Below are 27,982 nucleotides of genomic sequence, written 5' to 3'. Positions count from 1 at the left end.
AAATTTAAGCTAGCTCACATAATTTCATCTTTGAGGTTGAGTTCTAACTAAATCTCTATTACCATGAGCTCCAAACAAGCGCACATCCAGAGATATAGAGGAGACAGCAGAGATGTCTGGGGGCTTGAAGCATCCTCAAACAAGTCTGGTTTCACTGTTCACTGGGACATGAACTAGTCTACTCTGTATTCTATCCTCAAACTATCACACAGTCTGATACAAAGTAAACAAACAAAGAACAAGGGGCTAATGTTAAACAACTCTCCTCTGTGCCAAGGGAGCTGAAAATCCACAGTAGAGATGGTAACAGCCTCAACTGATAGGTGTCTTACCCTTCTGTCAAGGGCCTTTAGGCATCTCTTTACCTGGAGGCAGCCAGGATGAACTATCTCATTGCAGATGCAGCATTCCATAAGTTTCTTTTCAAAGTCTTGTGTCTCTTCATTCTGATCCACTTCTCCACAGAGAGAACACGTAACTGAATGAGGCAGTCTGGGCTACAAGAGGACAAAGATCAGGAGACCAGATTCAGAATTTTTAAATTTCATGTTCCCTTCAAATGAAGATGGAGACTTGGTTCACCTGGGATGCACAGGGCAAGGTACTAAGAAAAGACCAGCAGAGGCATTACTCTTTGGGGCTTGCCTTTGGCCTCATAAGTCCTTTCTTATTAACGAGGGGACAGAAAACAGTGAATTGTTCTTCAAATGCTGGGGTTGTTTCAACATTAGATGAGCACAGCCAAAATATTAGACTATTTTACCTACTAGATACCTTCCTTCTGAATTCAGGGAGAGAGGAACTCCATCTCAGCTGAGTCTCTCTGACTTTACGTATTACACAGGTCCTCTAGCACCAGCATCACTACTGAAAACTGTTTTACCCAGAAGAGCACTTACTGCTAAGCACTGTCGGAGGACACAGGATTGCTTCATGCGTCCAGGCCCACCAAACTTCTTCATGTCCCTGCAGTAGTGGCAGACACCACATTCTCCTTGGACACATGCTTTGCATTTCCTACAACGTACTCTTCTCCGCCTGGCTCCAGACACAATGGGGGAGGCAGCAGCAGGCCTCACAGGTGTTAAGCGTGGAGCTGGCTTCATGGTGTGAGGCTTTGTGATGGGAATGGTAGGAACCCTTACTTTTGGCCTGGTAGGGAATTTCAGCTGGAAAAAGAATGCAGCGAGGTCAACCATATTCAGACAGAATATTTATACGACAGTGTACCTGGCCTAGGATTTGGCAAACTCTTTTCTGTAGGCAAATCTGCCTACTGTCTATTTTTAAAAATAAATTTTTACTGGAACACAGCCATATTCATTTATTTTTGTATATATGGATATTTCCAAATGTTACAGAACTATGACATCATGATTGTTCGCTACATCAACCTACAGAACTTCAACATTGACAGAAAAATTTGTCAACCCCTGTCCTAATGCTCCGATGCCCCTTTTCAATTTGGAGAGCCTTGCCCCTCTCTAAAGCTTTTGGGGTTAAGTGCCTTGTACTGAAGTCACCAAAAGGCCCAAAATTCCCATAGTTCTTTATAACTCAGAATATGCTCAAACAGGGTGGCAAAGTCCCAGAAGGTCAAACTAGTCTTACTAATTTATCACTCCAAATGGCATCACACAACTTGTTATACTGCATCTAATAATATTTAAAAGTGGAATAAATGCCAATGTCTGTAATTTTAGCACTTGTGTTTAAGTTACCTTGCTAGGAACCTTTCCAAGGGTAAGAACCATATCTTCTACATCAATTCTTAACAATTTTCTAACATAACTGAATTGTTTTGAGGCAGTCCCTCACTGCAAGTGTGACTCCTACACTGAGAAAGAGAGGTCTAGGTCTCTCTCTCTCTCTGTCTCTTTTTTTTTTTTTTTTTCGAGACAGCTTTGGAGCCTGTCCTGGAACTAGCAACTAGCTCTTGTAGACCTCTGCCTCCCGAGTGCTGGGATTAAAGGTGTGCACCACCACAGCCTGGGGTGTCTCTTTAACTACATCATTTAACCCCAGAATTTTAACACTTTGCCTAAACTCCCCTGGAATGTTATGACTTTGCAACTGCCAGCTAGGAAACACTAAGAGGAGGCTTAATTTGGCTCATGGACAGACAGAATACACCAAATCTATTACAGACAGTAAGGTTAAAAAAAAAAGTATGTAAGATGTAAGCTACAAGGGCATGAAAAAAAATAAGACAATTAACTGATAGAAACTCTTTTTAATCTTAGCTGGGTATAATGGTAATGTACCTGTAATCCCAAACCATAGGAGGCAGAGGCAGGCCATGAGTTCAAGGACAGTTTTGCATACTCTGTGAGACCCCATTTGCAAAAAGAGGAGAATGGTAAATTGTTGGGGTCATGGTCTCAACACAACAAAAAAAAAAAACCCTTCTAGTCTGCCTGGGAGTGGTGGCACATACCATTAATCCCAGAACTCAGGGAGGCAGAGGCAGGTGGATCTGAGTTTAAGGCCAGCCTGGTCTACAGAGTGAGTTCCAGGATAGCCAGTGCTACACAAAGAAACCCTGTCTCAAAAAAACCCAAAAAACAACAACAACAACAACAAAAAACAAAACAAACCACTTTCTAGTGTTAGATAAATATGTACTGATTTAAATTAGCATTAAATCATATTTAGCTGAATTTCTGGGTCAGAAGAATAGGAAATATCTACTATAGTCAACCAATGTATACCAAAGTTTCTCAATCTGGAGAGGGGGCCAATTACCTTGACCTTTGAGTCAGAACAGAACCAGGTAATGATTGACTACAAGTTATTTATTTATTTACTCATTCATTAAGACAGGGTCTTGCTATGCAGCCCCGATTGACCTAGAACTTTTTGAACTCCTTCTCCCTCTATTTTCTGAGTGGAGGATCAAAGAAAGGCCTGCACCACCATGCAGGCCTATCAGGGTTTTGCTGTTTTTTGTGAGAAAGGGTCTCACTATGTAGCTCTGGATGTCCTAAAGTCACAATGTAGACCAGGTTGGCCTCAGACTCAGAGAAATCCACCAGTCTTTGTGCCACCTTGCCCAACTCTACCAAGGCATTGAATCCCATCTACCTCTAGTTGTCTTTTCTTTTCAGAATGGATGGTAATGATCAAGAGGCAATAAACTTAAGTGGCTTGAAGATCAACAGGAAGTCTCTTACCTTATCCCTTTTTGGCCACTGTACTATAGGGACTCCAGTGAGGGCTAACTTGGGATCACTACTGGCAAGTTCCTCCAGCAAAATCTAAGGGTCAAAGAAAAGGAAAAAGCTGACTATGGTGAACACAAAAGCCATGTGCTCTCAATAGCATTTAGGTCCAGTCTTACCCCTGCCCTCTTCAGCACCACAAAGAGGTTATAGCAAATCAAGTAAATCATCAAGACTTTAACCTTGGTTGGGTGTAAAGCCATGAGCCAGTAACTCTAGGACTCAGGAAGTAGATCTACATTATCAAGTTCCACCACAGACAAGCAAGATAAAAGACTTTTTTGCTCAACATCACATCTTAGTATTTTTTAATACACCGAAGCAAGTAGCTACTACAGTGTTACAGTGCTACTTGTCAAGCAGTTCTAGACAGGACAGTAAAACTTTACATTACTTCCATATACATACACCCCCCCCACACACACAGAGTTTCTTAGAAGCTATGGAAGCCAGTACTGGAACTTGCTCTGTAGACCAGGCTGGCCTCGAACTCACTGAGATCCACCTGCCTCTGCAGCCCCCCACCCATGATGGGATTAAAGGCGTGCGCCAACACCACCTGGCTACTTTTACACTTTTCTGTAGCCGCAATTATTACTAACTTTGTCTTTAAATTGTAGATGTGAGGAAAGGGTCATCAAAATGAGTGGCTAATATTGGATTAGCAAGACAACATAACCTTAATGTACTGGTTCAACAGAAGACTTGTTTTTTTGGGTACAAGAGGGAGTCAAACTGGAGATTGAACCCACAATCTCACACACGCACATTCTAGACTGATTCTCTACCACTGAGCTATGTCCCCAGACACAGACTTGTTCTAAGACTGATTACAGCTGCATGTCCTCTGGGAGTTCACAGAGTACACACAGAGACACACAAACTTACAGAGTCTGCTTTGCATTTATTACTATTAAGGGGAAAGGAACAGTTTTAGACCAATGGTTTTTATGACTTTTAATAAAGTCTGGATGGCTTAGGAATAACTGACAGTAAGCAACTGTCACTTATGTGAATCACACTAGTTGACTTCACATTTTGAGACAAATCATTTCATATCTTTGAAACAGACTCTGAATCACAAACCCCCTAGCAGAATAAATACCCCTTTTGATAACATGAGCCACAAAGCAATGCTATAGCAAAAGAATGCAAGTCTAGGTTACCCTTGTCTTAAGTGCACATAGGCTGTTTCAGCAAAAACCAAACTTTGACCTAGAACGATCAGCATACTTGGGTCATCTTTAACAAGCATTTTCATAATCAGAACTTTTAATTATTTTCATCCTTAATCTAAATATTAAGCTCTAAATTCCAGAATTATGGCTCATAAAACCTGTTTATATTCTGAAAGGTTCCTCTATTAAGCTCTCCCTTTGCCATATCTCCAGATGCCTTACACCTTCCCCCAAACGGATCTCATTTTCAGACATTTTATTTACTTCAAGTTGCTATGGCACCCTATTCCAGAGCCTCATGTTAGCGCCATACTGTGTGGGGGTGAAGAGGCAGGGTGTGGTACCACGTGGGACAAGGTTCTGGTCCCAGCTCCTAATCTTCCTAGGATGAAAAATTCAGGTCCATTCAAAATGTGCACTGAGGAGTGCATGGCTCCCCTCCCCCACTTTGCATAGGGGAGGAGTAGGACTCTGCCCATTTCCTCTGCGGGAGAGAACTGAGCTGTCCACAAACAGGGACTTTCCACTTTCAGCAAAGCAGACTGCACAGAAAGACCTATGATTAAGAGAGTAGAAAAGGAACTTAAGTTCACTGAAACAGCCTAATTCTACCTGCGAGACTTTTGTGGGGGGCACAGGGAAGGCTCAAGAGACAAACTCTGTGGGCTGCACTGGGTGGGGGCAGTTAACAGACACACCACTCAATTACTGGGGTATGTGTGGGTGTGGAGGGAAATGCAGATTTCCTTCCCAGCTTAAATTTGCTGGGGCCAAGTCTGCAATGCTTTCATAAAAAAAAAAAAAAAGAAAGAAAGAAAGAAAGAAAGACAGAAAGAAAGACAGAAAGAAAGAAAGAAAGAAAGAAAAAAAAAAAGAGAAAAGACTCTAGCTGAGGCCCTATGAGAAACCATAAAAAAGCCACCACCCCTTGCCATTGGGGATTTAGGATCAAGGAGCGGGGGTGGGGGTGGGTGGAGTGCGGAAAGACTGCTGCCTATCTAGGTTCCAGGCATTTGGGAAAACATTCAAATACAGGCCCACACCCCACAGAACACAGGAAGAGAAAGAAAACTGAGGGTTCCTGATCAAGGAGTAAGTATCCTCCCAAACCAAGTAACCCAGTTCCAAAGCACAACCCACCAGCTAGAGAACAAGTGTTAACAACGGCTCAAGAAACACAAGTAACATAAGCATTGTCCTGGACTCGCCCAGCAGGCAGTTCTGCCTCTTCCAAGAGACAAAGTCTCCACAGTTACACACACCCAAACCAGAAAGGGTTTGCCAACCGACCGCCTGACCTTGCATTTCTTGTCGCTCTGGAGCTGCAGAGGCTCTTGGGTGAAGTTTCCCCAGCGCCTTTGTTTTGTTTTCTGTGTTGGAAGTTGTGCGGAAGGAGTTAGCTTTTCTGCTTCTAGGAAAATCCTAATTTACTTGAAATCCTCCATCTCCCAGAGCAGGTAAAGCAGGGCAGTCCTACTGTAACCCTTCAGGCTACTCAGAGCAGCGTGCAGCACTCTGAGATCCTTCTAAAGCCCTTCAGCTCAGCCGCGGCTTCCTGTGCCTGCGAACAATGCTGCTGCGTCACCCACATGCAGCTCCCAGAAATGCTTTGCAACGGAAGATGGCAGGAGGGGGAGCTTAGCTCGAGTGAGCCAGCCAGGCAGAGGGCCTGGCCGTTCTGCTGCAGCACCCGGAGGGGGTGTGTTTGGCAGCCACTCGCCTCCTCGTGATTGGAGGAAGCACAACCGGGGAGGGAGCTAGGCCAGCCCCTGCCCCAGCTCCTTCCCTCCAACACTGCAATAGGAGAACCCAGAGCCAGCCCCCAGAGGGCTCTGGGTAGCTGACTTCGGGAGGCACCAGTGGAAGAGGACGCTTAACCCAGTGCGTGTGTACCATGGCCCCACACGATTCCCCTCGGAGTCACTTACTGTTCTAACTAGAGTTCTCACAATGGTACACAGATTTCTCTCCTCTATGGGATTCCATCAAGAGTCCAGCCTTTGAGGAGGAAGCTGGCAGGAGGTTATGATATTCCCCAGCTCTTTCTGAGTCACCTGTCTGCTTCACACCTGTCCACACTCACATAGTACTCCCCACCAGCAAGTATTTCTATTAACACTTTCAGAAATTACAGGCAATACTGTTCCCATCAACCATACATATACCAACAAAGGCCACCACTAGAATACTAGAATTGTATATGCAGCAATCTTTTAGCAGTTCCACTGTGACCAAATCAAGGCACTCAGGTGCAATTTAAGATCAGAACACTTTATTCTCTTGCCTCTATACAAGATACAGTGTCAGGGAATAGGTTCCCCCTCCAACTGCAACAATTTCCTTTGCCCATTAGAATGCCTCATCCTCTAGATACCACTTTTAGATTTCTTCTAAATCAGCTCTGCCTGCCTCATTCACAAACCTACTGCCTCAGCTTTCCCACTGCTGGAATTATAGACATGACTATCTTCTTGACAGTCCATGAATCCAAACAGTCCTGCATCCTATTGATATGTCAATGACACCTTCTACACTGTCTAGGGGTCCTGGAGCCAGGGTGAAGCTCAAAATTTGTTCATACACTCTCACTGGGCTATGGCAGAAAGAGAAAGCTCACACAGGCCAGAGTACTACACACATTGTATATCAACATGGGAGGAGAAGCTGGGCAGGAAAAGAAGGCTAAGGAGCAGCCTTATCTGGATTTAAATTTGTGTTTTCCAGTTCCTCATAACTGCCATTGCTACTTTGATATAAACACCTAGCTCTCACTACCATTCCCCCTTCTATTGTGTGTGTGTGTGTGTGTGTGTGTGTGTGTAAGTCAGAGGACAACTTCTATCATGTGGGTCCCTGAATGGATGTTATTAGGCTTTGCAGTAAGCACTATCACCGTGGAGATACTTTATTGCACCCCCTCAAGAATAGTTATTTTAGTGCATTTCTGGAATAGATTTTTTGGGGACTAATAGGCTTCCTAGGATCTGGGCTGGTGTCAAGGGTTGTGTTTGTGAACACACCATTTTTTGAGACATGCTTTTCTCTGTGTAGCCCTGGCTGTCCTGGAACTATCTATTTAGAACTGGCTGGTCTCGAACTCTCATAGCTCTGTCTGTCTCCACCTTTCGAGTGCTGTTGTTTAAAGGCATGTGCCACCACTGCCAGGTTGTGAGTATACTTTCTGCCAGATAGTTTCCCTTCCTGTGTTGCCTGCCCAGAATCAGCTCCAATCCTTGGGGACTCTAGTGATCATCCTAGATTCCACCAGTAGCTGGGATTCTGCACATGCTGCATGTGCTTATTTTCACAGTAGCTTACAGAATGAAAGAGGCACTTCTGTGTTCTTCATTGAGTTCCTCCAGGAAATGCTTATATGGTCATCCTGACCTTACTTTTGAACTTCCATTTTAAGACTTAAAGACAAAGTACATGCAGTTTATTTCACAAGGAAGGTTTTCATACCAATACTCTAGCTCCTAAGAGGTTTTCTTAGAAAATGCTTATCTAGCTATCCTAGAGGGACGATAAAGTACTTTAGAAAAACATATTTTGAACTTCAAGAAAAACTGGCTATAGCAAACTCTACCAGAAAAGTTGAGAAACAAAAATGCTACTAGCAAACTTACTCCAAGTAAATTTTCAAATTACTTTTTTTTCTTTCTCCCTCCTTGGTCTTTTTTTGGGGGGGGGCATTTTATTTTTTAAAATGTCTGTCTGTCTGTCTGTCTATCTATCTATCATGTATACAATATCTATCTATCTATCTATTATGTATACAATATTCTGTCCGCGTGTATGCCTGAAGGCCAGAAGAGGACACCAGATCCCATTACAGATGGCTGTGAGCTACCATGTGGTTGCTGGGAATTGAACTCAGGACCTTTGGAAGAGTAGGCAATGCTCTTAACTGCTGAGCCATCTCTCCAGCCCCCTCCTTCGGTTTTTCGAGGTAGGGATTCTCTGTATAACAGCTCTGGATGTCTTGGAACTAGTTTTGTAGACCAGGCTGGCCTCGAACTCACAGAGACCCGCCTGCCTCTGCCTCCCAAGTGCTAGGATTAAAGGCATGTGCCACCACCACCTGACTCAAAAGACATATTTAACAGGCCTAATTTTCCCCTCCTCTGCAATTAACAATAAAAAATGGCCAACAAAGATCGCCTAAACTGGGCATGGTGGCACACACCTGTAACCCCAGCACTCAGGAAGGTAAAGTAAGAGGATGCAACTTCAGGACCAACTTAGGCTGGCCAGGGAGACCCCCATCGCCAGGGGCCAAGGAGGACGAACATGGCCTTTTATGACACAGGAAATTTGAAAAAACTTACACTTTTTGTTTGTTTGTTTTTTGTTTTACCAAGACAGGGTTTCTCTATGGCCTTGGGGCCTGTTCTGGAACTAGCTCTTGTAGATCAGGCTGGCCTTGAACTCACGAGTCTTAATATTTTTGTGTGCCATCACTGCCTGGATGAAAAAACTTGTACTTTCAAATGCAACCATATTTGACTTAAAACTGAGTTATTTAAAATTTTCTATCATGCAGTAAGAATGTGTAAATTATTAAATTCTGGAGAAATGGGTGAGCATGGAGAACACTATTCGGAGGACTAAGCCTGGTTAGCAACTCACAACTACCTGTAACTCTAGTTCCAGCTGGTTATGGTACCCTCTTCTGACTTTTGAGGGGACCCTCAGACATATGGGCGATGCATACATAAACACAAACACACAAGCATAAGTAAAAATAAAAAGAAGATAGGCACAGAGGTGCACACCTTTGATTTCAGCATTCAAAGCAAAGACAGGCCAGTCTTTATGATCTGCATGGACAGCCTGGTTTACATAGCAAGTTTCAGGACAGTCAACAGGACCCGGACTCAAAGGTCAAACAAAGTAAGTAAGTAATAAAATAATCTTTAATAATACTAGAGACTGGGCAATAAAGTGCCTGCCTTGCAAGTATTAACACTCAATTTCAGTTTCTAGTACCCATGTGGGGTAGCTTACTCCAGTTCCAGATGATCTAATTCCTCTGGCTGTTCTCCCACATACAACATAGCAATACACATACACTTACTTTTAAAAATAATCTTTGCCGGGTGGTGGTAGTGCTCACCTTTAATCCCAGCACTCAGGAGGTAGAGGCAGGAAGATCTCTGTGAGGTCAGGTCAGCTTGGTCTACAGAGCAAGTTCCAGGACAGTTGGGGCTACACAGATAAACTCTGTCTCAAATAACCCAAAACAAACAGAAAACAAAATTTTAACAATTTCAGAAAGTTATTTTATAAAGAAAGAACTAGTTTTCATGTCTCCAGTAACTTAATGCCATGAAGTACAATTCACAAGTTGATCAAAAAGCTTCTTTCATGTAATGCATATACATTGCAAATTATCAGTAAAATAGACCAAAACAGATGCAGACAAAGCAATAAAGTTCAATTAAATTCTTCCAGTTGACAGTCACCACATGCAGATTTTCCTATTTAAAATATCTTAGGGTGTACCTCTCAAGAACCCTTTGTAGTTAGCATACTTTGCTTCTATTAATGGACCTGTACCATACAAACTACATCATGTAGTGCCTTTCATTCAATATATATTAAGTTGCAACTAACTTTTCTACTTTAGAAACTAAGGCTTTCTTACAGTAGAAGAGCTTTTTTCTATCTTTATTACATTTCCTCAAGCAGTTGAGGTAACTCACACATTCTCCAATTTTATCCATGCTGATTTACTTTATTAATAAGTCAATATTCCCACCCCCCCCAAAACAGGGTTTCTCTGTAGCTTTGAAGCATATCCTGGAACTAGCTCTTGTAAACCAGGCTGGCCTTGAACACAGAGGCCTGTCGGCCGGGATTAAAGGCATGCACCACCATCACCCTGTCAATATTCTCTAAATGCTCTTTTTTTCATGTAATCCCATTTTAATTCTATAGTCTATGATTTTCTTCAACACTGTAAAACTTAACATTTTAGAGTGCTCAAAGCCCTTTATCACAGCCCTAAAATGGACTTTTCTTCGAGGAAATATATAATTATGACTATCTCATCTCATCATTTTTCCATTTATCTCTACTACTCCCTGTATTTCTGATAAGCAGATGAATTATAACAGGATATAATTCCTCTCTGAATAAAGAGTAAGAGTACACTGCTTCTTTTTGTTCCTCCCACTATAACCAGCTATGTTGTCGCAGAGTCCCCATGTGTCTAGTAATCTGACACCTACCCAACCTAATTTTTCTAATGTTTTTTTGCTTTCTTGCTTGGTTGTTTTTTGAGACGGGGTCTCACTCCATAGCCCAGGCTGGACTCAAACTCAGCCTTGTTTCAGCTTTCTGTAAGATGATAGGAGCCATCGCCTAGTCTTTAAAAAAAAAAAAAAAAAAAGCACTTTCTTTTTAGTTATGTGTAGGGTATGGGCACGAGAGCAGGTATCTACAGAGTCCAGCCCAGATCTGCTGGAGCTAGTTAGGATATGGAGCGAGCCAAACAACATGGCTGTTAACAACTCAATATTTGGATCCTCTTGTAAAAGTAGCAAAGTAGCAAGTGCTCTTAACTGCTGGGCCACCACTCCAGCCACTTATAATGCCTTAACAACAAAAGGCAGTCTTACTACATAGCCCTGAATGGACTATGCAATGAAGAATGGGCCAATCTTGAACTCAATTGATCTGGCTCAATACTTTTTTAGGTGATGCTCAGAACCTTGAACTTAGTAAATTTCTCGTTACACAGATAGAATACAGAATTAACCCATTTTCTTCTCTTAAATGAAACTACCACTCTCCGAGCTCTATATCTGCTGTTTTCTGACACTGACTGGTTTAAGTATTTTCTTTTTACTTTTGAAATGGGCCCTACTGTGTTGCCAGGCCTGAAACGCCTAGGTTCAACTGGTCCTTTTACCTCTATCTCTTGAATATCTGTTATTACAAACAATAATCACGTCCAGCACTAGAGGCTGCATTTTGACATCTCTTGTTAGAAGTAAACAAGAAACAGTGTAGATGAAGTTCTGAAAGAAGAATCCAAACACTGTCAGTCTAATTAGTCATCTCATGGGCCACTAGAATCCTCATGTTTCAACATGTGCCACAATGTTTTAGCCAGTGTTGATAGCTATACTTCCTAGTGATCCTTGATAAATAATAGAAAGAAGCTCTGTGCATTTTTCACATGGTTGAAGACCTTTGAATGCCAATCCTTAACTCATTCACCTGCCTTTCTGCTGCTTCAAATTTATTTTTTCTGCATTCTCACCTGGTATACTACTGGACCATTATTTCCTTCATTCTCTGTACTTAAGCCAGGCATGGCAGCTGGTACACACTTGTAATCAATCCTAGTACCTGGGAGGCCCAAGCAGGAAGATTTTTAATTTGAGGTCAGTCTGGGCTCTCCAGCAAGACTCTACCTAAAAACCAAACCAAACCAAACCAAATCAATTTTTCTTATTTAGCTACTTCAAATACTTGTTTAGGTCAATCAAGACCTATGACCTTGAACAATAGAACACTAGAGTATAATATAGCTTTCTATAACTGGATTTAGTAAAATTAGATTATAGTAGAGTCAAAAAGATTCACTTTTTTTGTTTTGTTTTTTTGAGACAGGGTTTTTTCTTTGTAGCTTTGGAGCTTGTCCTTAAACTCATGGAGCAGGCTGTTCTCGAACTCTCAGAGATCCACTTAACTCCCAGAGGTAGGATGCAAGGCCTGCACCAGGATCACCCAGCCTAAGATATTTACTTTTATAAACTAGAAATACACACACCAAAAGAATGTTGTAAGACAATCTTAGGAATTGTTTCTTGCACTTGTGATGGAATAGCTATATAAAATGAGGATGTTGTAGAAAACAATAATGTTATGTTATAGTCAATCACCACAAAGGAAAATAAAGCTGGACTTGTTGACACACACTTTTAATCCCTGACTGGTAAGTAGAGACAGGCGCTCTTCGAGTTCCATGTTAACCTGGTCTATATAGTGAGTTCTAGACCAGCTAGGGTTATAGAGACCCTGCCCAAAAAACTAGATAGGTAGATAAGCAGACAGATAGAGAGGCAGACTCACCACAATGAAAAATAAAAAATCCAAATTGTCTTTGTTTACTCAAAGGTGTAAAGTGAATTGCAATTTGAGAGCCAAAAAAGACGGCTAAATTTCTTTTGCTATACACTAGCAATTTTAGAAATAGGATCACACCAACTTGAAAGCCTTGTTATTTTACTTCCTTACATATGGCCGTAATAGCACCTCCCTTTCCTAAAACAACAATATTTTTTAATTCCTATTTGAAACATAGTGTTATTCTATAGACCAGGCCTGAAACCCATTTTGTAGCATAAATTAGCAGTAAATTTGCAGCATTCCTTACCTTAGCCTCCCGAATGCTTGGATTACAGCTATATACCGCCATGTCTAGTTTAAGGGGAAAACACCCTAACCCCTGCTTTGGTTTTTAAGACAGGGTTTCTCTATGTACTTGGGATGCAGAGGCAGGCATGTTCCCTGTGAATTCCAGGACAGCCAGGAGGACCCCCCCCCCCGCCAAAAAAAAGGAAAGAAAAAAGAAAAGAAAGAACAGAAACATGAATAAAAGAGATTTACTATTTATAGTAACAACAAAAAACTGCATGGTCCTGGCATAAAATCTGACCCATAGACCAATGATATAAATCCATAGAGGTATGGTACGACGACCTAATTATTGACAAAGATACCAAAACATGGGTAAGGACCAGTAAGACAGCTCAATGGAAAAAGGCCACCTGCTGCTAAACGTGGGGATCTGAGTTTGATCCCTGGAATTCATGCAGTAGAAACTGAGAAGGGATTCCCACTAGTTGTCTTTGGATCTCTACATGTGTGCAGTGACACATTTGACCACACTCCCACCCACCCACCAAATAGTATGCTTTAAAAAAAGGAACTTAGGTGGTGGGAGAGATGACTCAGAGGTTAAGAGCACTGGTTGTCTTCCAGAGGTCCTGAGTTCAACCAATCACATGGTGGCTCACAACCAACCATCTATGAGATTTGGTGCCCTCTTCTGGCATGTAGGCATGTAGGCATACATGCCCGCAGAATACTGCATGTATAACAAACGAACAAAGAAAAAGAGCTTGGAAGCTGAGTGTAGTGGCACATAGCTTTAATTCTAGCTCTCAGAAGAAAGAGGCAGAGGTAGGTGGCTATCAGTGAATTTGAGGCCAGTATGGTATATGTAATGAGTCAGGGCTACATAGAGATCCTTTCTCAAAACAAAACAAAAGGCAGCAGTGGTGAGGCGGGGGTGATTGGAGCTGGTGAAATGGCTCAGTGGTTAGGAGCATCTGTGGCTCTTTCAGAGGACTGCAGCACACTGACTGGACAATTCAGAAACACCGGTAACTCCAGCTCCAGGGATCTAACACTTTCTTCTGTCATCAAAAGGCACACATATGTACACATAAATAAAATTTCATAAAAAAAATTAAAAATAAAAAATATACAACACTTCAAGATATACTGATATGTCATTTTCTAGCATACCTGGCATAAGAGTACCTTTAATCCGAACAACTCAGGAGGCAAAGAAGGGTATTTGTGAGTTTGAGGCCAGCTTGGTTTACAGAGGAAGTTACAGGACAGCCAGGGCTATATAGAAAACCTTTGTCTCAAATAACAAAGAGGTAGAGAGAGATGGTTCAGTGGTTAAGAGCATGTACTGCTCTTTCAGAGAACCAGAGTACAATTCTCAGCACCTTTATCAGACAGCGCACAAAACAAAAACTTCATTTCTAAGAGAATCTGACATCTTTGTACACACACACACACACACACACACACACAATGCTATTTATTAAAAAAAAAAGTCAAGCAGTGGTGGCATACACCTTTAATCCCAGAACTAGGGAGGCAGAGGGAAGTGATTATTTGTGAGTTCAAAGTCAGTCTGGTATACAGAGCAGGTTCTAGGACACCCAGGGTTATATACAGAAATCCTGTCTCAATAAAACAAACAAAAATCTAAAAAAACCAAAACAGCAATAACAACAAAAAACCAAACAAAATATCAAAACAAAACAAATCCAACAAAACAAAACAAAAGGATATAGGCAAGGACTTTTTGAAGAAGACTCAAATAACAAAGGAAATAACCCTACAAATTAACAAATGAGAGTTTACAAGAAATTAAAAAGTTTCTATACAGCAAAGGAAACAAGTACCCAGAATAAAATAGCAGCTTACAAAGTGGGAAATTGACACATCGAACAAAATTAATATAAAAAATAAGTATAAGAGCTATAAAAATTAAACACCAAAAGAACAAATCTCCTAATTGATAAACAAATGGGTAAAAGAACAGAATAGACAGTTCTCAAAGGAAATAGAAATAGCTGGGTATGGTGATGCACAGCTTTAATCTCAGCGCTTGGGAGGCAGAGGCAGGAAGATCTCTGTGAGTGTGAGGTCAGTCTGGTCTACACAGAGAGTTCCAGAAAGTCATAACCACATAGAGACCCAGTCAAGAAAAACAAAACAAAAAGAAATACAAATGAGTTCAATGAATATCTGAAAAGGTGTCCAAATTCTCAGTCATCAATACAAAGTAAATTAAAGCTGCTGTGAGATTTCATCTCAACCCAGTCAAAATAGTTATCAAAAACAAAACAAAACAAACCCCCCAAAAACCAAGAGAACAAAAAACCACCCAATGACCGGAGCTGACGGCAGAAAAGTGCTTATCATGAACCCAATTCCTACTTCACAGCCACACATGTGCTCTCCTCCTACAACAAATCATCTAAAAATGCAAAACCAAAAACCAAACCAAACAAACAAAAACAAAACAAAACAAAAACCAATGACAATAAATGCCAGTGAGGACCTATGGAAAAGTAATTCTTATATGTTGTTGGTGGGACTGTAAATGGGCACAGCTATTATGGAAGTCAGTATGGGAGTTTCTCAGAAGCTAAAAATAGAGGCACTATATAACCCAGCTATATCACTGGGCGTATACCTGAAAGACTCCAAGGTCACCATATCATAGATACTTATATATACATTTTTATTGTGGTACTATTCACAACAGCTAAAAAAATGGAACCAGCTTATGATGCCTATCAAGAGGTAAGTGGATAATGAAAATGCGGCATATAATTACATAATGAAGTTTTATCACCTGTAATGAAAAATAAATCATGACATTTCAGGAAAATGGATAGAACTGCAAAATATTATGTGGTATCTATATTTGTGTGGGAAGATGAAGTAGAAAGGTAACTATGAGAGGGGAGGAAATGTGACATGAAAGCAGAAAGGTAGGAAGGAAAACACAGGAATTGGTTGAGAAGGAAGAAATCAGCTCCTGGCCAGTTTGCCTATGTCTCCCTCCCATTTCACCATAGGCATGTATGAATACAGATGGGCTCTAGGAATTGAATTCTCTTGTGCAGCAAGAGAATTTACCTGCTGCACCATCACCTCAGGTCCCAGATGACCTTATGTTCACTACATTTTTGTTTATTTACTGTGTGTAAAACAACAGTTTGCAGGAGCTGATTCTCCCCTTTCACCATGTAGGTTCCAGGAATTATATTCAGGTCATTGGTTCTACTCACTGAGCCAACTCACCTGGCTCTCCACACTTTCTCTAATTTGGTGGTAAGCCTCAAGTTTTTAACACTAAATTTAAGTCAACATTGAAAACACAAATATTCTCATGTTCAAAATGGTGACTTCATGTCACTCTGGAAATAGAAACACCGAGCAGCACTAACACAGGCACACATTAACTTCCCAGTACTTGAGGCATCCTTAATCCTAGTACTTTCTCCCTCCAAATCCAGAAAGAACTCTCCTAGACACGTCAAAATCTGCTTACCTTTACGTCAGCAATCAGAGCATCTTCGTCTTCTATCCCTGTGGGGACGCACTTCTTGTGCAGTGGCAGTGACTCTAACTTATCTACAAGACAGCGAAGACCTTCAAGCTCAAAGTGGGTCAGATGCACTTGCCTATCCTTTCTAGGGCTACCCTGGGGATCCCAAACTTGGCCATTGTGGGATCCTCGGCTAGAGTCTGAGGATGAGTCTCCTGACAAAGTTTTCTTCAGACTTGGAAGACTTCGGCAGGTTTTTCCCAGTCCATCATAATCCAGGTTGACTCCATTAGCAACAGGACTGGTAAGCACAGATCGCTTACTGTTCAAGCGTCGGGCTTCTCTGTCCACCCCTTCCTCGTCACCATTTCCAGACTCCAACTCATTTAATTCCATATCTACCAATGCAAAGGAAACAAATGCCAGTTGGCTAAATGATTAACAAGAAAAATTACACAGTATACAAGTTATAAATGACAAAGCCACTGCTGAAAACCAGTTACAAACAGAAAAACTCTGTAGCAGTTTACAAGGTAATGTACGCCTTTATTTCCAGCGTACTAAAAAGCAGAAGTAGGAGGATTTCTGTGAGTTCCAGGCTACCCTGATCTACATAGTGATTCCCAGGTTCAGTTAGAATGAGTCCCTGCCTCAAAAATACAAAACAAAATGAAAATTAAAAATGTATACGGGAACTACCATGCTGGGGCTAGAGAGGTGGCTCAGCGATTAAGAGAACTTGTGGCTATTACAAAGGATCCAGGTTCAATTCTCAGTACCCACATAATGGTTCGTAACTATTTAGAACTCTAGTTCCATGAGATTTGATACTATCTTCTGACCACTACAAGCACCAACCAACCACTTATATGGTACAAATACATACTTACACTCACACATAAATCTAATAATTTTTTTTTAAAAAAGCAAAGTAAAAAAGAAACTACCATTCATCCAATTAAGCAAGCATTTCTCTGTATATTGAGAAAATGTTAAAGCACAGAGGTCAAAAACAAAGATACTAGAGTCTCACCAGTCTAGTTCAAGGTATGGCTATTCTACTTATTAACTGTAATATCATAAAAAGTATAAAAATCTTGAGAGTTAAAAATTCTCATTTATGCTGGGTGGTGGTAGCGCACACCTTTAGCCCCAGCACTCAGGAGGCAGAGGCAGGCAGATCTCTGAATTCAAAGCCAACCTGCTCTACAGAGTGAGTTCCATGACAGCTAGGACTACAGAGAAACCTGTATCTCTAAATAAAGCAAAACTCCAAAACAAATTAAGTAACCCCCTCCCCCCCAAATTCTTATTTGTAAAACCAGGTTAATTATACCTACCACACAGGTATATATTTATATTACATACATATATAATATATAATAAGAATTTAAACTATAAAATGACAAGAATAGACTGTGACCATCTATATATAATAAATGTACTTAACTGGTCAAAGGGTTGAATGTTCAACCCTAAATGGGACATCTATTTATCACTTCCTCCAAAAGAATAAAATGGCTAGAGAAAGGGATGGTGTGTTATTAAATGATGCATTCCAGGAATGACAATAGAATTTGAATTGTCAGCAGCTGTGATTATTTATAATGCACAATAACTATACAAGACTAGGCCACCAACTTCTATCATGGGTAGGAAGAGATCACAAGGCCCTGATCCTCCCATAAGATCTATAGACAGTCAAATATTACTAGGGGCTCATAAGCCCCTTTCCTCCCTGAAGATCTTTTGGCATTTTGGTAGTTCATGGTTGTGGGAGAAAGGAGAGACATTTTCCTGATTGGTTCCTCAAGCATCTGTAACTAATCCTTCACATCGGCTTCTACAGTAAGTCTAATCATATTAGTTAGTACTCCCTACCCCACCCAAGGGCTGGAGAGATGACTCAGCTGTTAAAAGCACTGGCTGCTCTTCCAGAGTATCCAGGGTCAATACCCACAAGGCAGCTGAGAGGTGTCTTAAATCCAGTTCCAAGGTCTCCAACACCCTTACAAACACACACACATGCAGGCAAAACACAAGTGCACATAAAATAAAAAATAATTAAACTCTTTAAAAAAGAAAAGAAAAATCCCCTTTAAAAAATTATAGAAGAAGGGAACTAGCTAGAAAGAAGAAAGTACATCTGCAGGTGGAGGAAACGAGACATGAGGGCAATGGGAGACAGCACATGTATGAAGATATAATGAAACCCATTTGTATAACTAATATATTTTAATAAAAACAAAACTAGACAATATATCACTTACCTTGAGAAGATGAATATAGCAACCCAGGCAAAGTGCAGACCACAATATTTCATTCAGCCTGGTAATTCATATCTAGTTGTGTATTTAGTGCTAAAATGCAGCAATCAATTTGGAATTTTCGAACTGACAAATACAAAAGTCAATCCCTGCCCCACACAAACTGTAACTACTAAGTGACAGTATATTTCTCAGTTCAAGTGTGTCTTTAATGCTCATAGGGTCAACACTTACCCATGCTGAGGGATTCTTTCTGAAATTCCTTAGTTAGGTGGGAGCGGTTGGTTATGCAGTATACATATCGCTCCAACACGTACCAACACATTTCGTAGTAAAATGGGTAACGGAATTTATTTGGAACCTATACAGGAAAAGAACCATGAGAAAACAAGGCAATGACAATTTTCAAAGTAAGAAAATAAGAAAGACAATCTCAATCTCTGCAATAATTATTAGCCCGAGAAAAATTCTTGTCAACTTATAAATTTAAGCTGGCATCTGAAGTAAGAACTTAAGTCAATTTTTGGAATGTTGATTTAGAACTATGTTCAAGTTCTAAATTCAAGTTCTATGGCAAGGTAGGCCAGGAGTTGGTGACACATGCCTTTAATTCCAGCAGACAGTTAAAAAAAGGCTGGGCAGTGGTGGTGCAAGTCTTTAACCCCAACATTCGGGAGGCAAAGGCAGGTGGATCTCTGTGAGTTCAAGGCCAACCAGGTTTGCAGAGCTAGTTCCAGGAGAGACTACAAAGCTACACAGACAAACCCTGTCTTGAAAAAACCAAAAAGCAAACCAAACCAAACAAACAAACAAACAAAAAAGGCAAGGTAGTTTGTATCTGCAACCCCAGTATTCAAGAGGTTGAGACAAAAAACAAACAAACAAAAAACTCAAACAAAAAAACCCCACCAAGTTCAAGGTCAGCCTGGATGACAGAGTGAGACTATGCCCCCCCAAAAAAAGGGGGGGTTGGGGGTGGGGGTAGGGGCGTGTGAATAAATAAAAACAAGGCCTGGGTTTGAACTATATAGGACTGCATAAAACTGGGTACCATGATCTATACTTATATGCTCACCACTTTGGAGGTAGAAGGAGGAGATCAGAAATTAAAGGCCAGCCTGGGCTACATAAAACCCTATCTCAAAACCTGACACCAAACAAAACAAAACACAATTAAAAAAGAAAAAAAAATGCTGCTTTACAGAAACAATCACTATAGACAAAAAGGATTTGCAAAAAAACCAATTAGAATCACTAAGAAACTAACATGGTTAAGTGGGAAATAAAAAAGGAATTTTAAGGTTTGATTCAAGGGATGCTATAATAAGACACAATAACTGGGTGTTGGGCACAGCCATCTGTAATTTCTGCTCTCAGGAGATAAGAGGCAAGTGAAAAAGAAGAAAGGTATAGGAGCATGAAGAGAGGGTAAAAGGTGCTATTATTTGCAAAATTATTTTAGGCCAGTATAGTGATCCATGCCTTTAATTCCAGCACTCACGAGGCAGAGGCAGGCCAGCCTGGCCTACACAGTATACACTTATAGTAAGACATTCATTAAATGCATAAAAGTATAATTTTAAACTTATTCTCAAGCTGTGTACTGTTTAGAAGGCAAGACTGAGCCTCTGTTCAACAACTACCCTCATCTTTCCTGTCTTGTGCTTTGTAGTATTCCCACCTATCAGATTAATAATTTGTGTGGTTTTATTGGTCACTATTTTTGTAGCATTCATCTTTTTTCCATTCAGAGCATTTCAAAAATTATTTTGGAAATATAATGGTTTATTATAATATAATAGTATACCCTCAGGTATACCATTGTCAAGGAAAAGATTAATTAAAATTATTGTCAATCAATGAACAAGGAAGATGAGTGTCAGGCACCATTCTAAATGTATCTGCTGTTTAATCCCAGTACTCAGGAGGCAGTGGCAGATAATCTTTGTGAGGCTAGCCTGGTCTACATACCGAGTTTCAGAACAGCCAGAGCTAGATAGTGAGACCCTATCTAAAAAAATAAAACTAAAGCCAGGTAGGGTGATGCATGCCTTTAATCCCAGCACTTGGGAGGCAGAAACAGGCAGATTCTAGTCCAGTCTGGTCTACAAAGCAAGTTTCAGAACAACCAGGGATACACAGAGAAGCCCTGTCTCCAAAACCCAGCAAATAAGTAGATAAATAAAATTGAGCCAGATGTGGTGGCACACACCTTTAATCCCAGCACTCAGGAGGTAGAGGCTGGTGTGTGTCTGTGAGTTCTATGACAGTCTGGTCTAGAGAGCGAGTTGTAAGACAGCTAGGCTTGGATCCCCCTACCCCCTAGACAGGATTTCTCTGCATAGCCTTGGCTGTCCTGGAACTCAATCTATAGACCAGGCTGGATATACAGAGAAACTCTATCTCACAAAACAAAAACTTAAATTAAAATATATGTAACACCCTCTTTATAGAAGTTGCAATTCAAGGCCAAATAGCCCACCTGTGATGTCCAGCTGTCCTCATAAATTGAAAATGAAGAGAATTCCTTTTCAAAGATTTCATCAGGTCACAGGTATTATTACGAAATAAGGAAATCACTTTCTGGTCATTAGACAAGAGGCATACAACCAATGAAGAATCTAACAAGATCGAAACCACGATCTTTTATGTGATTATGGCGTTAACCATAAGTTTCTTCTCTCTCACTTAAAAGCCAATTTAAGTCTGGCAAGAAGAGAGTAGGGAGCTAAGAACTAATAGGTATTGTGTCTCCTCAAACTAAGTACAACACCCTTATGTTTCTCTGTTAGTATTTGAAGTGCATTAATACTTTTTGGGAAAGTTCTTCAGTTCAGGACAAGTATAAATTCTAAAACTGTCAATAAATTTGATGAGAGCTGACTAATACTGACATTTATGATGGAGAGGGAAGGGCCCAATAAGATGGACTTTACCAGTAGGTACTTGCTGCCAAGCCAGATGACCTCAATTAGATAGTGACAAAAAGGAACTGACTTCTACAAGTTGCTTTTTGACCTCCACTCATATGCCTTGGCATAGGAACCCAACATACATGACAAAATAAATAAAATTTAATTTGAAAAGGTATTTATAAGCTGGGCAGTGGTGGTGCACGCCTTTAATCCTAGCATTTGAGAGGCAGAGGCAGGTGGATTTCTGTGAGTTCGAGGTCAGCCTGGTCTACAGAGCTAATTCCAGAAAAGCTAGGGCTGTTACACAGAGAAACCCTGTCTGCGGGGAGTGAGTGTTAAAATGGGAATGGGAAAGGGAAACAGGGGAGAGCTGGTAACAAAAATAAAGCCAGGATGAGTGGTGGCGGCGCATGCCTTTAGTTCCAGCATTCGGGAGGCAGAGGGATGCAGATCTCTGAGTCTGAGGCCAGAACAGGCTTCAAAGCTATACAGAGAAACCCCGTCTTGAAAAACTAAAAAGACAGAAAAATTCAAAGTTGTGAAATTTGAATTGATCATCCCATTCTATAAACTATTCATAAGCATAAAAATAAAAAACACGGCTCAAAAGATTAGGACAAATATCCATATGAAGAACTTTAGAGTTAAAAGTCCTACAAAAACAAAAGTCCAGTAAAATCTTCTGCTATATCCTCAAAGTATGTGGAAACTTCTTTTTAATGCAAAGAAAATCTAAAAAATTGACAAATTATCCAGGAATCCCTTTCTGGTTCATTTACTGTATTGGGGGAAAGAGGATGGCGGTATATGCAGATGAAGGTTAGAAGGCAACATGCAGTTGTTGGTTCTAACTTTGCACCTTATGTGTTCTGGGGTTTGTTATCAAGCTTAGTATTGAGTACATTTACCTGATAAGCCATCTCACCCCATGAATCTCTTTTGATCTGTCTTTTTTTTTTTTTTTTTTTGATACACGGTCCTGCTACACAATCCAAGCTGGCCTCAAACTCACAATCTTCTTGTCCCTGAGTGCTACAAAGATTAGAGGCAGTAGGGCACTGGTGGCACACGCCTTTAATCCTAGCACTTGGGAGGTATAGATGGGCGGATCTCTGTGAGTTTGAGGCCAGTCTGGTCTACAGAGCAAGTGCCAGGACAGGCTCCAAAGTACACAGGGCAAAAAAGAGATTAGAGACACGTGTTATCATGCTCACCAAACATCTGTCTTAAATAGGGAAACTTCTTCACATATAATTGTTAATATGATTAAATATTAACAATGATAAAATTACTCACCCGTGTCCGATCTTCAATGCTGTATATTTTTAATTGCATGGGGATATTGAAGCTATGTAAAAAATTGCCTCCAAACACTAATGTGTCTGTGGGAGTATACACAGCATGAATCCAACCTGGAAGATAGAAAATGGAGGCAGGACTGAACGCACATACTATAATATGGTTTCTGGATCATATCCTTCTCTCTCTCATTTTGGAAACAAGACCCTGATGCATAACCCAGGTAATGATTGGTAAATTTACTTATCTCTCAAAGCATCAATATTCTCTTTAAAATTAGAACATATTTTACTTCATATGGCGGTATCAAATGAGAATATGTATCTAAGGAACAGGTTTTACTTATTTTAAAGATAAGGTCTTAAATGCTGCTCTTGCTAGTCACAAACACACACAAATAGCTAGGACTATAGGGGTGTGATCCAATACTCAGCGTAAGATGTGTGTGTGTTTTTTATTCCTAGAGATATAACACAGGGTATTATGCAAGTTAAGTACTCTACCATCAAATTATTTCCTCAGTGCAAGAAACTTTTAATAAATGCTGCTTCCATTTATAAACCACCAACAATGCATCAGCTATGTGTAAGATAGCTTATAAATAATCTCATGTATTCTTCTCAACAAAAAAACAGACTTTAAGTATTTGCCAAAGTATACTGGGTCTCAAACAGATCAGGGACCCCAAAATTTGTACTATTTATATGCATTTATTTTAGAATAAGTAATGCAATTAAAATACAACTGATTCAGCACTCCCCACTCATGTGTAAAGATTCTGAATTACTGGACTTAATATGTAATCCAAATATGTATATCTTTTGGGAAGCCACCACTGGCTTTAAGCACTGTTTTTATTTTATTTTATTTTTTTTGTTTTAAAATACATTCTCTCTGCCAGGCAGTGGTGGCACCCTTCTTAAATTTAGCACCTGGAAGGCAGAGGCAGGCGACTGAGTTCAAGGCCAGCCTGGTCTACAAAGTGAGTTCTAAGACAGGCTCCAAAACTACAGAGAAACCCTGTCTCTAAAAACCAAAAAAACAAAAAAACCCAAAAAAACCAACAACCCCACAAAAAACAAAATTCTCTCCATGTATTCCATAAAAGCAGACAAACACCCTATTGTTTGCTGCTGATTGTACAAAGGGGCTAAGTGCTAGAAATCAACATACTTTCCCCACTTTGCTTACCTGAGGGAATGACGAAGGTATAGCCCTGCTTGAGCTCAATTCGTTGACAATCTGACACCCGGTCACCCAGAAAGATGTCTCCCTGTTTCCCTGACAGCAGCCAATTCTCGTACAGCTCCAGGTTGTGGGCTGTAGGGGGGATGAGCCAGAAGACCTGTGAGTTAAAAAACTTCAGTCTGTTAACAGCCATTGACATGATCCAGTCGTCTCCCTCAAATGATAAACAGGTACAAAGAAGACTGGAAGGTAGAAGACAGACAAACAATTCTCCCAGCCTATAGACTCAACTATCTGGGTAACTCAGAACCTAAACAAACAGATCTGGTCCACCATCTGGATTTCCTGAGATTATGGCTATAGAAGTAAGAACGCAGAACCTATCTACAATACCAAGAGAATAGGAAAAATGGGCTTATTACCTCGGCAGTTTCTTAAAAACTCTGGCTATAGGCTTAAGCAGTCCCATTCTTTAGGTGTAATTAATAACTCTAAAGAGACTGACCTGACATTGCCCTATCCCAAAATAGTAACTAAGATCAACAGAACAAAACTTACGACCCATCTACACAGATGGAAATAAGTAAAAGGACTTTGGATATAGACCCAGATGTCCTAGGTTAAGTTCTTGTATACTTTTTAAAATTCCAGTTCTGCTTCTGTTAACAGATGAATGAAGTCACTCTAACTAGAAGAAAGACTAATACTACAAACCTCTGCTATTAACTCTAGATTTCAATTCTGAAATTAACATTTAGAAAAACTTGTGAGAAGATATATTTTTTCTTCTGTATTTATTTATTTATTTTTAAATACCTGGAGGGACAGCCGTGGGTGCTGGGAACCGAACTCTTATATTTTTGGTTGTGAGCCTAGCCTTTAACGGCTGAGCCATCCCTCCAGGCCGAGAAGATATATTTTATTATTATTGGAATATAACTCTTTGTAACTGAAGGTACTTTTTCAAATCCTCAAAAAAAAAAAAAAAAAAAAAAAAAGAATGTTTCCTTTGGTCACATTTCAGATCAATATCTTTAGACAGGAAGAGCTGGCTGAATCCTAACTTACTCGATTTTTTGCCAATATATCTAAAATTTATGTTCTCTTCCTCTACACTACTTTTCTTTTAGGTAAAGAAAATGATATTGTCCTCCAATATATCCTTTTTAATTTCACCTAGGGAATTCTGCTCTGCAGTCTAGAAATAGTACTACTGAAATTTCTCCAAGTACTGGGCAAATATCGGTGGAATGACACTGGCCTACATAAATACTAAAACTTCAATGGACTAGCCACCAAGGGCAACTAAATCTATAATTCTCTTCCGATATGAATGGGGATGTTTCCTAATAGACTGACTCCCAGATTATATATATTAAGCATGCAAGTCATATAATCTGCTTCTAATTCCAATCCCAACCATGACCATACCTTTCCACCTTGGTGGATATGATACCAAACAGAAGTACCACCAAAGTCCACATGGAAGTCAGTATAGCAGCCTCGAACACTCATTAGACAGTACCTGTCCCCAGAGAGAAGCAGCAGTATTAGTATACTGATAAAGAGAAACCAGCCACCAAAATGACATTCTCCTTCCTAATGAATTCTACTTTGCATCTAATAAACTACCAGTAGGTTTTCTTTCTTTTCATTTTTGTTTTAAGGTCTTTATGCTTCTTGGCTGTCCTAGAACTTGCTACTTAGACCAGGCTGGCCTTGAAACACAGGAGATCTAGCTGACTCTGCCTCAAGACATGAGCCATGATATTCTGTTAAAGAAATGCAGTTCAAAGTCACGTTTCTAGAACATATAGCCTTTTCCATTATTCATGAGATCATGTGCTATGTAATTTCTCATACTTTTGACACTATAAAGCCCACTGTTTACATAATCTACTGATTTGATGATTTAGCACAGAGCAAAGCTTGAAAGGGACAGACTCCCTTTCAATATATTCCTTGCTATCAACACTTAAGAAAGTACACAAGTGTGAATAACTTACTTTTGCACCTTAGGGTACTGCATCTCTAAAATGGCATTTGTTGATTCAGTCTGACTTTCTTTCAGGTGCCTTGGCCACATGTTATCTACCCAGTCAATGAAATCCACCTTTAAAAATGAAGAAACATTTAAGAGGTGGGGTTACAGAGAATGTTAAAGTCAAGGAAAAAAAAAACTCCTTTAAATATACAGAGCACAAAAGAAAATTTAAACATCTGTGAACCTTAGAGACAAAAGACAAACGTTCTGGAAATACATAAAAAAGAGAACAAAGACTAACGGTTCCATTGCTGTGACTGTAAAGCAAGCATTGGACAAAATGGATTTAAAACAATAGATTTTTAACTTCTGTCAATACTGGTATAGTAGGTTGAAACTGTGAATGTATAAAATTTTGAAAGGGTAGTCTTTGATGGTAGATGTACATTCACTGTTAAAGTAGCTAAAATATAAAAAGATCTGGGCTGGAGAAGATGGTGTAGAAATAAAGGCACATACCACCCAGCACAACATCATCAGTTTGACCCTGGGTCTCACACAGTGGAAATAAACAACCAAGTCCCTTATATGTGTACCATGACGTGCACATGCACACACTCCTATAAAAATGTTTTCTAGTCTGTTCTGTTGAGACAGGGTTTCTCTGTATAGCCTTGTCTTTCCTAAAACTCAATTTGTAGATGTGACTGGCCTTAAAAATCCTGGAACTCACTCTGAGGACTTGACTGGACTTGGGGGGAGGGAGGGAGAGAGTATCACTAGGCAGTGGTGGCACATGCTTTTAATCCCAGCATCTGGAGAGGTAGAGACAAGTAGATCTCTGAGCTCAAGGCCAGCCTGGTTTACAGAGCGCATTCCAGGACAGCCAGGGCTACACAGAGAAACCCTGTTTCAAAAAATAAACAACAAAAAAACTAATAATAATAGAAGAATATAAAAAAAGAGAAAAAAAAGAAATTCAGTATGTGATATAGAAACTACTGGGTTAGCAATCATAAGCTTCTAATTTAACTAAGTTTTGATATCAAAGCGAGACTGTGATGATTAACTGTAGGCAAATATTAAAAGCTTTGAAATAGCTAGGCATATTAGCGTACACCTTTAACCCCAGTACTTGTGAGGCAGAGGCAGGCATATTTCTGGGAGTTCGAGGCCAGCCTTGTCTACAGGTGAAGTTCCAGGATAGCCAAGGTTACATAAAGAAATCCTGTCTCACACATGCATCCCTTCGGAAAGGGGAAGTAAACAAGATCTCTTTAGTGACGTGGCAGTGCGGGGGTGGGGGGGGACGACAGAAAAAGGGGGAAGGGAAGAAGGGGAGAGAGGAAGGAGAAGGGGAACAGAGAGGAGAACATGAGGGATTGGGAAGATTGAGCTGGGTGAAGAACAGCGAGGGAGAGCATGGAAAGAGATATCTTGAAAGAATGAGTTATTATGGGGTTAGCAAGAAACCAGGCACTGGGTAAAATTCCAGGAATCCACAAGGATAAACCTAGTTAAGAATCTAAGCAATACTTTTTTTCTTTCTGTGTCGATATCACACTTGGCAACATGGTGATCGCTCCTAAAGCCCGCCGGACATTCTGCAAGAAATGTGGCAAGCACTAACTCCACAAAGTGACACAGTACAAGAAGGGCAAAGATTCTTTGTATGCCCAGGGAAAGTGGTGTTATGACAGGAAATAGAGTGGCTATGGTGGGCAGACTAAAACTATTTTCCGCAAAAAGGCTAAAACTACATAGAAGATTGTGTTGAGACTGGAATGTGTTGAGCCCAACGGCAGATCTAAGAGGATGCTGGCTATTAGGAGATGCAAGCATTTTGAACTGGGAGGTGATAAGAAGAGATGGGGCCAAGTGATCCAGTTCGAAGTTTATCTTGTTATGAAGACAAAATCATGAGCTTTCACTCAAAAAAAAAAAAATTCTAAGTGGAAAGGGTACCTAAAATGCCCTTCCCATGTAATGAGATTGATGATAACCTTGCTTGTCATCATAAAACTTTATCCAGTAACTGATGGAAGTAGA

The 27,982-nt window shown here is 40.3% G+C and overlaps 1 protein-coding gene and 1 pseudogene across 1 annotated transcript in view; one reads left to right on the top strand and one right to left on the bottom strand.

The window, feature by feature from the left end:
• The window catches only part of Kdm2a (lysine demethylase 2A), a 77,042-nt gene that overhangs the window by 12,242 nt on the left and 36,818 nt on the right, over window positions 1-27,982 (bottom strand). Inside the window, exons 7-15 of the mRNA XM_048458193.3 lie at window positions 25,956-26,062; window positions 25,381-25,474; window positions 23,953-24,106; window positions 22,759-22,874; window positions 18,782-18,908; window positions 16,284-16,678; window positions 3,174-3,257; window positions 900-1,169; window positions 366-497 (exon numbers count right to left, since the gene is read on the bottom strand). Of these exons, the coding sequence (XP_048314150.1) occupies window positions 366-497; window positions 900-1,169; window positions 3,174-3,257; window positions 16,284-16,678; window positions 18,782-18,908; window positions 22,759-22,874; window positions 23,953-24,106; window positions 25,381-25,474; window positions 25,956-26,062 (1,479 nt within the window). The remainder of the gene's footprint in view (window positions 1-365; window positions 498-899; window positions 1,170-3,173; window positions 3,258-16,283; window positions 16,679-18,781; window positions 18,909-22,758; window positions 22,875-23,952; window positions 24,107-25,380; window positions 25,475-25,955; window positions 26,063-27,982) is intronic.
• Window positions 27,506-27,856, top strand: LOC146893537 (large ribosomal subunit protein eL42-like; annotated as a pseudogene).

The sequence above is a fragment of the Myodes glareolus genome, chromosome 7 (genome assembly GCF_982192425.1).
Source record: "Myodes glareolus chromosome 7, mMyoGla1.1, whole genome shotgun sequence".
NCBI lineage: Eukaryota > Metazoa > Chordata > Mammalia > Rodentia > Cricetidae > Myodes > Myodes glareolus.
The sequence above is the reverse complement of the archived record's forward strand: the minus strand, read 5'-3'. Positions and strand labels throughout refer to the sequence as shown.